This window comes from Sinocyclocheilus grahami, unplaced genomic scaffold (genome assembly GCF_001515645.1).
Source record: "Sinocyclocheilus grahami isolate Dianchi unplaced genomic scaffold, SAMN03320097.WGS_v1.1 scaffold2874.1, whole genome shotgun sequence".
NCBI classification, from domain to species: domain Eukaryota; kingdom Metazoa; phylum Chordata; class Actinopteri; order Cypriniformes; family Cyprinidae; genus Sinocyclocheilus; species Sinocyclocheilus grahami.
The window spans coordinates 1-10,754 of NW_015508049.1; the positions used below are offsets into that span (position 1 = coordinate 1).

Genomic DNA, 10,754 nt, shown 5'->3' on the forward strand with positions numbered 1-10,754 from the left:
TTTTAAAATCTGGAAATGCAATATTTATATTGTAACTTAACCACTCAATTAAAATCATATATTGACCAGGTGTAAAGTAGCAGGTCCAGTTATTTTCACTTACCCAGTATCTCAACCTCTGCGGCCATTTGGAATTCGCCCTGTCTATGAAACAGTCTGCATTTATTTTCTGTACAGTCCTGTTTTCTGTACAATCTTTTGTGGAGACTATTGTGCCAAGTTCTTTTTTTTTTTTTTTTTTTTCTAGCCTCAGAGAAACCGCAAACTCTCTGGGTGTCCGTAGAGCAAGTCTTCGGACCAACAGAGTCTCTTTAGATTGACTGGAGACGAGAGACAATGGGATACAGGAAATACACAAGCACACCAGACTGGAATCTTGGACAGCGAGGCTCAGTTGCTTTTAGTGTATTTTTATCTTCTATAAAGTTCCATTTTTGCTGGGATTACCTCATTTTTCAGACTCGCAAGTGAGGGTTTAACTAGTTAGTCCAGTAACTAAAATTATCATAATATTATTTTTAAAATCTGGAAATGCAATATTTATATTGTAACTTAACCACTCAATTAAAATCATATATTGACCAGGTGTAAAGTAGCAGATCCAGTTATTTTCACTTACCCAGTATCTCAACCTCTGCGTCGGCTGAATGCACACAATCCTGGTCACTGTAAACTTTACATGTGTATTTTCCAGCGTCTTCTGCTCTCACTTTTTCCAGTCGGATGGAGAAGTTTCCATCTTTAATTTCATCAGTAATGAAATGAGCTCTGTGATGATAATTTTTGTGCTGTTTCTTTGGTCGACTCTCACCATCTTCATACAGATGAACCAGAGTCTCTGAGTCTGTTCTTCTCCACTCCACCTTCAGACGTTTCTCTAACAAGCTTCCGTCAACCTGACAGGGCAAAACCACTGAACCTCCAAGAGGAACGATCTGATCATCAAAGGAACCTTTCACTTCGAACTCTGTAAAGAAACAGACACAAAGTTTCTCATGTGAAATAACTACAAACAAACAGATAAATAAATTGATATATATATATATTTTGTCGAGTGTAATGTCTGAAAAAGACTTTACATTGCTGGTGATGACAATTATTCTCTCTCTCTGAGCAAACTGTTTTATGATTTCCTCTCAGATAGTAGCTCTCACATACATTCACACTTCATCTCTACAGCAGCACAAGCTCATATTAGAGGTGACTCTAAGCTCCTTTTTAAAACTATTTGGCAACATTTTCACACTGTTTTTGGCTACATTTAAGAACTTAGCACAAAACTCAGAAAAGATCACACCAGTAACAGGTAGTCGATCATTAAAACCTTACCTTCATGATTTCATTAGGAACAGCAAAACACAACAGAATGATCTTCTTCCAATTTAGCAAACAATGCAATATATTAGTTTCTGAAAGAAACATTTTACAGTACAACATTCTCTAACCAAATTGTCCTACAATTTATAATGTCTGTAATATCCAGTCCATCAATTAAAATATGAACCCAGTCCTGGGGCCTGTACCATGAAGCTGGTTTAGCTGGCTAACCAGGTAAGTTTCAGTTTAGTTTGCACCAACTCTGGGGTTTGGGTACCATGAAAGTGGCTTAGCATTTAATGGTATTCATGGCCATAATTACGGACTTTAAGCAACAGCTGCTATATAACAGCATTGTGGCATTCTACTGCGCATGCGCAACTTTAACTGCTGCTTCGTCACATTGTAATGTAAGTGTATTCTGCGGGAGAATAGCTGATGTGCCATAGTAAGTAAATGTTATGTTTAATGGTATTTAGCATTGTAATTGTATCTGAATATTATTTAATGCCAAAATCAACCCTTGTCTTGCTTTTATAAATATGTAATTTTTGGGGGGCCAGTGTCCTGCAGAGTTCAGCTCGAACTTGCCTCAACACACCTGCCTAGAAGTTTCTAGTTTGACCAGAAAGAGCTTGATTAGCTGGTTCAGGTGTGTTTAATTAGGGTTGGAGCTGAACTCTGCAGGGCAGAGTTCAGCTCCAACAAACAAATATCTGTTAAATAAAATGTGGTGCTGCAAATATCTGCCCTCTGATATCTCTTGACCTCTCTGTTGGGCCTCTTGTACACAAAATCTTTGCCTGGTTCCTGTTTTACAGTCTATCCTTCTATATGGTGACAAACTGAACAAGTAATATATTAACACTGAAACTTAACATACACACAACCTGTCACTCACAGATATACCCTACATCACAAAAGGAGAGAAAAGACAAAGATCTGGACAAGATTTGGATAAGCAGAAATTGCATCCAGATCTTTGTCTTTTCTTTCCTTTTGTGATGTAGGCTATATCTGTGACACGAATGAAAAAAAAAGGTAGAGCAGGACTTGATTCTGTCCATCTGGAATTGATTGGTTCGTTGGATTGTTGTCATTTGCTATTGCTGTGATCTCATGTGACTGACAGATTGTGTGTATGTTAAGTTTCAGTGTTAATATAACATGTTCAGTTTGTCAGAAGGATAGACTGTAAAAGTGGAACCAGGCAATGATTTTGTGTACAAGAGGCCCATCAAAGAAGTCAAAGAGATGGACACCAGAGGGCAGATATTTGTTGTCTCAAAAAAGTACTGTTGACCATGCAACAAATCACCCAATGGCAGAAGCTGTCAAATTACTGTTAACACAACCAATACAGTTTAGTAATTGTAAGAACATTTGGTCAGGAAAAACAAACTGCAAGATATATGGAGGGGGGTGATGTCTTCAGAGCAGTTTAGATGGTATGTTCTTTTCATCTTGCCTCTGTATAATGCATAGTGGTGTTTATAAGCGCAGTGCTGCTTTGTTTACAGCGGTAACCAAGAAAAGGCTGTATTGCTGCTGTTTCATGAGCGCCACCTGCTGCCAGAGAGTGAATCTGCGTCTCATTCAGACCGTTTGCTGTGTCGTGCAGATGTTTTATATAGCATAGTTTCATAAAGCTAAATTCAGATTCTTGTGGTTTTGTTTATTTAATTAAAAAAAACTGCTTATGTTACATGTATTTAGCATCTTTGTTTGGATTGTGTTTAAAAAGCAGTGGTTGCCACTAATTTTCAATGGCTACAGATCTGCCTGCAATATAGCAAATAAACATTGTGATGTACTTATATTTTGATTCTTTCTTGTCTCTTGCTTAAAAAATTTAATTAAATAAAAAAATGTTATTGGAACCTGCAAAAAAAATCTGCAGTAGGAATCAGCCATTAACAATCAAGATTGGTGAATCCCTAGTATTGTTATTTGTTATGTAGCAGTTCAGCAGATTCTGTTTGTTTTTGTCTTTTATTTATTAACTTACGTGGTACCAAACTTGTCTCTGCTGTCCTGGTCACTGTAAAAAGGTCACTGTGAACTTTACATATGTATTCTCCAGCATCTTCAGCTCTCAGATTGTCCAGACAGAGGGAGAAGTTTCCATGTTGAACATCGTCAGTAAAGAAACGAGCTCTATCCTGATAATCCTGGTGCTGTTTCTCTGATCGACTCTCACCATCTTCATACAGATGAACCAGAGTCTTAGTGTCTTTTCTTCTCCATTCCACCTTCAGTTTTTTCTTTAATAAGCATTTGTCAACATGACAGGACAAAACCACTGAAGATCCCAGATAAAAATATTGGCCATATGTTTGCTGGCCAAATAAACCTGAAATATAAAAATAAAAATGTTTGCATGACGCCTTTTTAGTTAGACAAGTAACAATGGTTTCATATAGTTTATAATTTTCTAAGTATACAGACTAACTTTGTACTGGAAAGGGCAATTAACATGTTTAATATCCCTGCATTAGTGACATTATTTACATACATACACATTTGCACACATATAAATTAACACACACACACCTCTCTCTTTCTCACCCTCAATAAAGTTGATTCATTAATTGCTTGAGTGCTTTATTGCTGATAAATTTAAAATACAACATTGAATAATGAGTCTCAAGACAAGTTAAAAGGGTTAACAAGGAGAACAGGCCATATAAAACACAGATGTATTTAGACTAATTAACAAAATGATCTCAAATATCACAATAACTTCTGCTTTAATGGCTGCTCACACCTTCAAATCAGTCCTACATGATGCATAAATCAAGAATCACAACACTGACCTACTGAGCTTCTCTCTATAAAAACAAACTACTGCTGCTATGATGGACCTTATACTCACATCCACAGCATGTTCTATAGTTTCTGTAACACCACAATCACCATTTCCAAGCTTAAACACAACTGACAAACTTACACTTTTATCCTGTATGTCCCAATCCTTATTTACTGTAGACATCTCAACATTTCCCTCTTTGTCCTCTACAATATATTGCTCCCTCAGCACCACAGACTTCACAAACTACAAGACTATAGATACATTTCTAAATTCCTAAATCCATAATAATAATAATCATCATCATTTTTTGTGCTAAGCAGTGTCATTTACCAGCCTAAAACATTAAACTGTTTAATAAGCCATATGACACCGTGGTGAAAGATGTATTTATGCCAGAATAATGTAGATTCTGATTGGATACACAGGCTTATCAACATTTACATTTAATTTTTATTTATTATTATTATCATAATAATTGTCATTGGGTCATAATCTTGCAGTTGAAACCCACTGAATTGCAGCTGATAAGAATATTTTCCTGTTATACACATACCTTTAGTAGGAGATCTGCAGTAGATCAGGCAGCAGAGCAGGAGTGCAGATCCAGATGCAGAAATACAGAGAATCAGCACCATTATGTGTAAAACTGAGAAACCTGTCAAACACAAACAGTCACTGAACAAAGAGGAACAGTATTGTGTATAGTACTGTTCCCAGTATATTTCCTTCAAATACCATTTCTACTGATTTTGTGATATGTTTTCAAATGTTCACATCATGAGAATGAATGTGAATCACAGGAATCATTAAATGATCTATTTCATAAACCTGAAGAATAGCCTTGCTGTTTCTTCACATTTTGCTTCAGGCAATAACATGTCACTGCTCTTTTTTACTTTTTAACTGAATGTCTAATCAATAATGAAAACTCTTGATATCCTGGATCAATAATTATTGTTAAAGATTTCTCTCTGCAATTTCATGCAATTATGGAAATAAATGAAAGGGGAAAAAAAGATTAAAATACAGGCTTTTTAATTCATTTACTAGAGGTTGTAAGGTACTTTTACTTGTCAAGAGGCTTCGGAACAATATGTACTGTGAAATGTGTTTTACAAATAAACTCAAACAGAAAATTATAATTGCGGGGTCATTCCATGTGAACTCAACCAGAGGTTCCCAGGAACACAGTTGGGAAGATTCTGGTATAATTTATACCAGGGGTCCTGAACTCTGGACCTCGAGATCCACTTTTCTGCAGAGTTTAGCTCCAACCCTAATCAAACACATCTGCGCAAGCTAATCAAGGGCTTCATGATCACTATAAAGTTGCAGGTAGTTGTGTTTAATCCAGGTGTGTTTGATCCGAAGTATCGATATATAGATACTGACGCGAGTATCGAAAGTATCGATACTCAAACAAAAAATATCGATACTAAGGTGCGTTTTATTTATCAGTGGTTTTGTTTATTTAACAAAAATAATAATAATAATAGTGCGTACAATATGCATTGAATTGGACGAATAACCTTTGTTAGCGAGTAATTGTGTAGGATATAACTATTTTCCTGTTCATCTGAACACACGCAAATGTTGCAAAACAGAACCAATCAATCACAGAGAGCATTCACTCACTGCTGACAGTGCATTCACACAGGGCTACGTTTCCCAAAAGTATCATAAGAAAGCATTAAAGCTTTTGGGAACGGCAGCCCTGAACAATGCTTATCAGAGGACAGAAAAAAACATAAATGTTTGAGTTATTTCACAATAAACAAATTGAAATTGTAGCCTACATAGTTTGTGCAATTACAATTATTTAAATTGAACGTTGAAAGATAATATTGATCATGTTCTATTCTCTAATGTTAATAGAAATCATACACTGTCAGAATAAAAAGGTTGCATTTTATGCATGCAACAGCCGGTCACTGGCAGTCCCTAATGGCAGTACAAAATATTGCACTAAATCAAAAGTTCAAATGTTACAAATAAGTTAGAATATTAATGTTGTAATACTGGTAGCACTAATATAAAAATGAATATAAATGTCCTTTTAGACACTCTAATCTCCTTATTCAGTGTGTTCCTGACCTGATTGTACAAGACTCTGTACCCATTTCTGTAGGCATCCTCTTTGGCCTGATGAAGATGTCAGAGTTTTGCTGAAAACCATGGCTTATCATTGTTGAAAGTTAAATAAGTCCTGGTAGGAATGCATATATCCTCATAGAAACTAATATAGGATGTTACAGTCTCTGTGAGTTCGTCCAGATCGGAGGTAGCAGCTTCAAAAACACTCCAATCAGTGGAGCCGAAACAGGCTTGTAAAACCCACTCTGTTTCGTTGGTCCATCTCTTTACAGTCTTTACTGCAGGTTTAGCAGATTTAAAATTTTGTATTTAGGTCGGTATAAGATGAATCAGGAAGTGATCAGAGAGCCCCAAAGCTGGCCGTTGGACAGAGTGGTATGCATCCTTTATTGCTGCATAACAGTGATCCAGTATATTACTGTCTCTGGTGGGACATGTAACATTGCAGCATATAGTAAGCATATTGTATTCACAGGTGAACAAAAAATATCTTGCATACCACTACTGGTGAATGAGCCAGTTTAATGCAAATATGTCTGTGAAGCTGTCGCAGAAAGGGTTGTATTTTCTTTTAAGTATTTCAGTCATTTATTTTGTGAAAAGGTATTTAGTTCACATATGGTGTGTAATGTATTATGAATGTTCATTTGGAAATTGTTTTTGAGTATTATAAATACTGGGTAATAGTGACACCTACAGGTGAAATATGTGTACGTTAGTTGAATTTGTCACGTAATCTAGCTAGCCATGTGAGTATCAGATCCACAAATAAATACACACATGCTAAAAGCTGTTCGATTGTAAGATTATTTGTTAGAAGGAATATCTACATAAATGTATCCTAATGTCTCCTGGATTTCTAATTAGAAGGTACACATGGTATGTTGTTTATTCTTTGGATTTCATCTGTTAATTTGCAAAGTTAATGTACTGTGTGTATTGATATTGGTTCAGTAAGAAACAGACTTGGTTAAATTGTGGTAAAAACAGAAACACACTCACACGTTACGTATCTGAATGTAATTTTATTTGTTTCAGTTTTTCACAGTGTCATGATGTAAAGATGTCAAAATGTTGATATCCAAAGGGTGTCACGATGTTCAAGTGATGTCGAAATACGATCAAGATGGCGATGACGATGATACTTATAGCCTACTCTTTGCAAAGAAGACATTAAACGTTAAGACATCAGTTGAAGCGTGATTCTTTTAATCAGAAGAAAACCTTCAGGAGCCATTACAGTCTGAAAGATCTGACGTATGCCAATAGCACGAGGATATCGTCACGTTCTCGCGAGACCAGTCGGATCTCGTCACTCCCCTAGTGGGGAGTGCAACCACACTTCTCTAGGATGCATGAAACTTGTTTCAAACATGTAGATACGATACTTACGCAAGTCTTGGTAGCTTCAAAAGCACTTAAAATGAACAAAATCCCTTCTTCCAAATTTCCCTAATACTGATTCAAACATAAAATCTTCTGAATAGACCGTTGAGATTAAGTTAATGTTCCTCAACTTGACCATTCTGTGTATTTTTGCCTATTAGACAGGTATGTCCAATGCAGTTGTTTTGATAGAGGTGAACCAGCTAAATTTCAAATTTCAACATTATTTGCTCTTCAGCTGTTTCTCTCTAAAGGAACGGTTGTGGCCTAATGATTATAGAGTCAAACTTATAAACCGAAGGCCATAGGTTCAATTCTCAGTACCAGCAGCAAATGTAGGAAGGGGAGTGAAGAACAGCACTCTCTTCCATACCACCTAAAAATGAAGATACCAAAAGAAGAGTTTAAAAAGGAAAGGACGTGACGTGTGGCCAAGTATGGTGTCCCATACTCGTAAATTGTGCTCTGCATTTCACCCATCCAAGTATTCTCCAAGTAATCTCACGGCAGTAAGTAGTGAACACACACACTGTGACCACACACCCGGAGCAGTGGGCAGCAATTTCTGCTGCGGCTCCCGGGGAGCAGTTGGGGGTTCGGTTCTTACTCAAGGGTCTCATCTCAGTCGAGGTATTGAGGGTGGAAGAGAGCGCCTTTACAAGTCTGACTCTTTAACCATTAGGCCACGACTGCCCTGAACCAAAATCTACGGAACCAAAGTAAGAACCAAAATCTAAAAGGATATTAGGATTAGTGGTTGACTGATATATCGCCAAGGCCAATATATCGGCCGATATCTGCCATTTTTCAAATATCGGCATCGGCCGACAAGTTTTTCTGTTTGACCGATGTGTTCGAGGTGGGACTTTTATTTTGACGGCGCACAGTGCTCACATTCTCCCTCTTGTTCGCTGTTGTCATTCAGTTCTGTCTAATACGGATAGAAGTCTGTCTAATAATCAGATAGAACTGTTAAACAAAGGAATTAAAATGTACACAAAAAATTATTATAACGATTGCTTTAATATTATTAAAGGCTAATTATAATACTTTCTCGTTTGCCGTCAGCATTCCGCAAATACGCATTTATATAATTTAAACAAATCTTTGAATGACTAATAAACATTTAATTTCACAAACCTTGCAGACTTAGTCGAATCTAGTTGAGATCTTGTGAAGTGTGCATGTGACCTGCATGATCGCGTGTTCTGTGACGGTCGGTCCTATGGTCCGTGTGAATTGAATATGGACAGGAGGAGAGTTCAGCTTCACTGGAGATGCGCAATCGACAAACTTTAAACTTGTGACTGATTTCAAATTATGCTGCGCTGTATGCATTTGCCCACTGTCATTAATGTCATTTTCTCTATGTGCTGTATGTAAAATGAGTGTTACCTTGGCTTTATTTGAAAAAATATGATTCCCAATGCACACAAACTTCCCAGAATACTGAGTGCCCTGTTGGTTACAGTGTTTTTAATTATATTTTTATTATATATTTATTTATTTGTGAAAAATACTTTGTCTTCTAGAGTATAAGTATGTTTATTTTACACGTTTATTTTTTAATCCATTTTCAAATGATTTCAAATTTCTTAAATATTTAAATGAATAAAATTATATCGGTTTTATATCGGCCATCAGCCACTCTGCTTTCCAAGATATCGCATCGGTATCGGCTGTCAAAAAACCCATATCGGTCGACCACTAATTAGGATATGTTTAATATTTCTTGAGTTACAGGCATGCAAACTTTAGCGAAAAAATAAATAAATATTGTAAGGAGGACAAGAGAGCTCTCTCGGCCACCATACTGTAGGGTATCAGACCGAATCAGACAATCTAAGATTTGGTCAAAACATGGTTGAAACATGAGATGAATTCCACAGAGGCCCAAGACAACAGGATGTTCATAAATCAGATCCTGGCCCCAAGCCTGAACCAACTAGCAGCTTTGAGTAGCTCACAGCATTTAAACAAAAGAACACTTATTGACAATTCCAAGGAGATTGTCAATTTTAGGGCAAGTAATCAAGATTAAATGGTCAAAGAGATGACCTTACCTTGGCTTTATTTGAAAAAATATGATTCCCAATGCACACAAACTTCCCAGAATACTGAGTGCCCTGTTGGTTACAGTGTTTTTAATTATATTTTTATTATATATTTATTTATTTGTGAAAAATACTTTGTCTTCTAGAGTATAAGTATGTTTATTTTACACGTTTATTTTTTAATCCATTTTCAAATGATTTCAAATTTCTTAAATATTTAAATGAATAAAATTATATCGGTTTTATATCGGCCATCAGCCACTCTGCTTTCCAAGATATCGCATCGGTATCGGCTGTCAAAAAACCCATATCGGTCGACCACTAATTAGGATATGTTTAATATTTCTTGAGTTACAGGCATGCAAACTTTAGCGAAAAAATAAATAAATATTGTAAGGAGGACAAGAGAGCTCTCTCGGCCACCATACTGCATCCACAGAATGCCAAAGAAACTTAATTTCCATGTAAATATGCCTCTAAATGACACTAAAAGGACTGGTGAGCAACTAATAATTGCTATGCATAACTCCATATTATGTATGTAACCCACACGTTTAACCATCATGTCTTAATCATTTATTGTGAATGTATTTTGAATAACTATGGAATAGTTCAAGAATTCCTATTCATGTTTAGTATGTGCGTGTTTGAATCTTCTTGCTTGAAACGTTTCTTCCAATCAATTCGTTGTCAAATGTATCATATTCTTGTTATAGAAATCATGCCCAAAACTATATTCTGCAAAGAGCGGGAAAAACGTGGACCATGTGACTGATAAGAGAACATTTGATTTATGAATGGGAAGGAGGAATATGCAACACCCCGAGCAACGACGACATCTAATTGGTCAAAACACCATTTGGGAGGTGTTAAACAGCCCGGTTTAAATACTCAGCACACCATCAAACTTTGCTTTTTGTGTCTAGCTTTTCGCTTTTAGTCATGCTTTTTAGTTATATGCTTTTTAGCCATGCGGCTTCTTGCCTCTTCCTTCTTGCCTTTCGAGCCGTGTTTTCTTTTTAATCATGCTTCTTTAGCTTTTGAGCGTGCTCTGGCTTACATGCCATCTCCTCCAAAACCATGAGGAGAAA

At 36.4% G+C, this 10,754-nt stretch overlaps 1 protein-coding gene across 1 annotated transcript in view; it reads right to left on the reverse strand.

The window, feature by feature from the left end:
• Positions 1-619: 619 nt before the first annotated feature.
• Positions 620-10,754, reverse strand: part of LOC107575760 (butyrophilin-like protein 2) — a gene marked incomplete at its 3' end in the record, with an annotated part of 13,361 nt that continues 3,226 nt past the window's right edge. Inside the window, exons 4-6 of the mRNA XM_016262092.1 lie at positions 4,683-4,784; positions 3,326-3,670; positions 620-967 (exon numbers count right to left, since the gene is read on the reverse strand). Coding sequence (XP_016117578.1) covers positions 620-967; positions 3,326-3,670; positions 4,683-4,784 — 795 coding nt within the window. The remainder of the gene's footprint in view (positions 968-3,325; positions 3,671-4,682; positions 4,785-10,754) is intronic.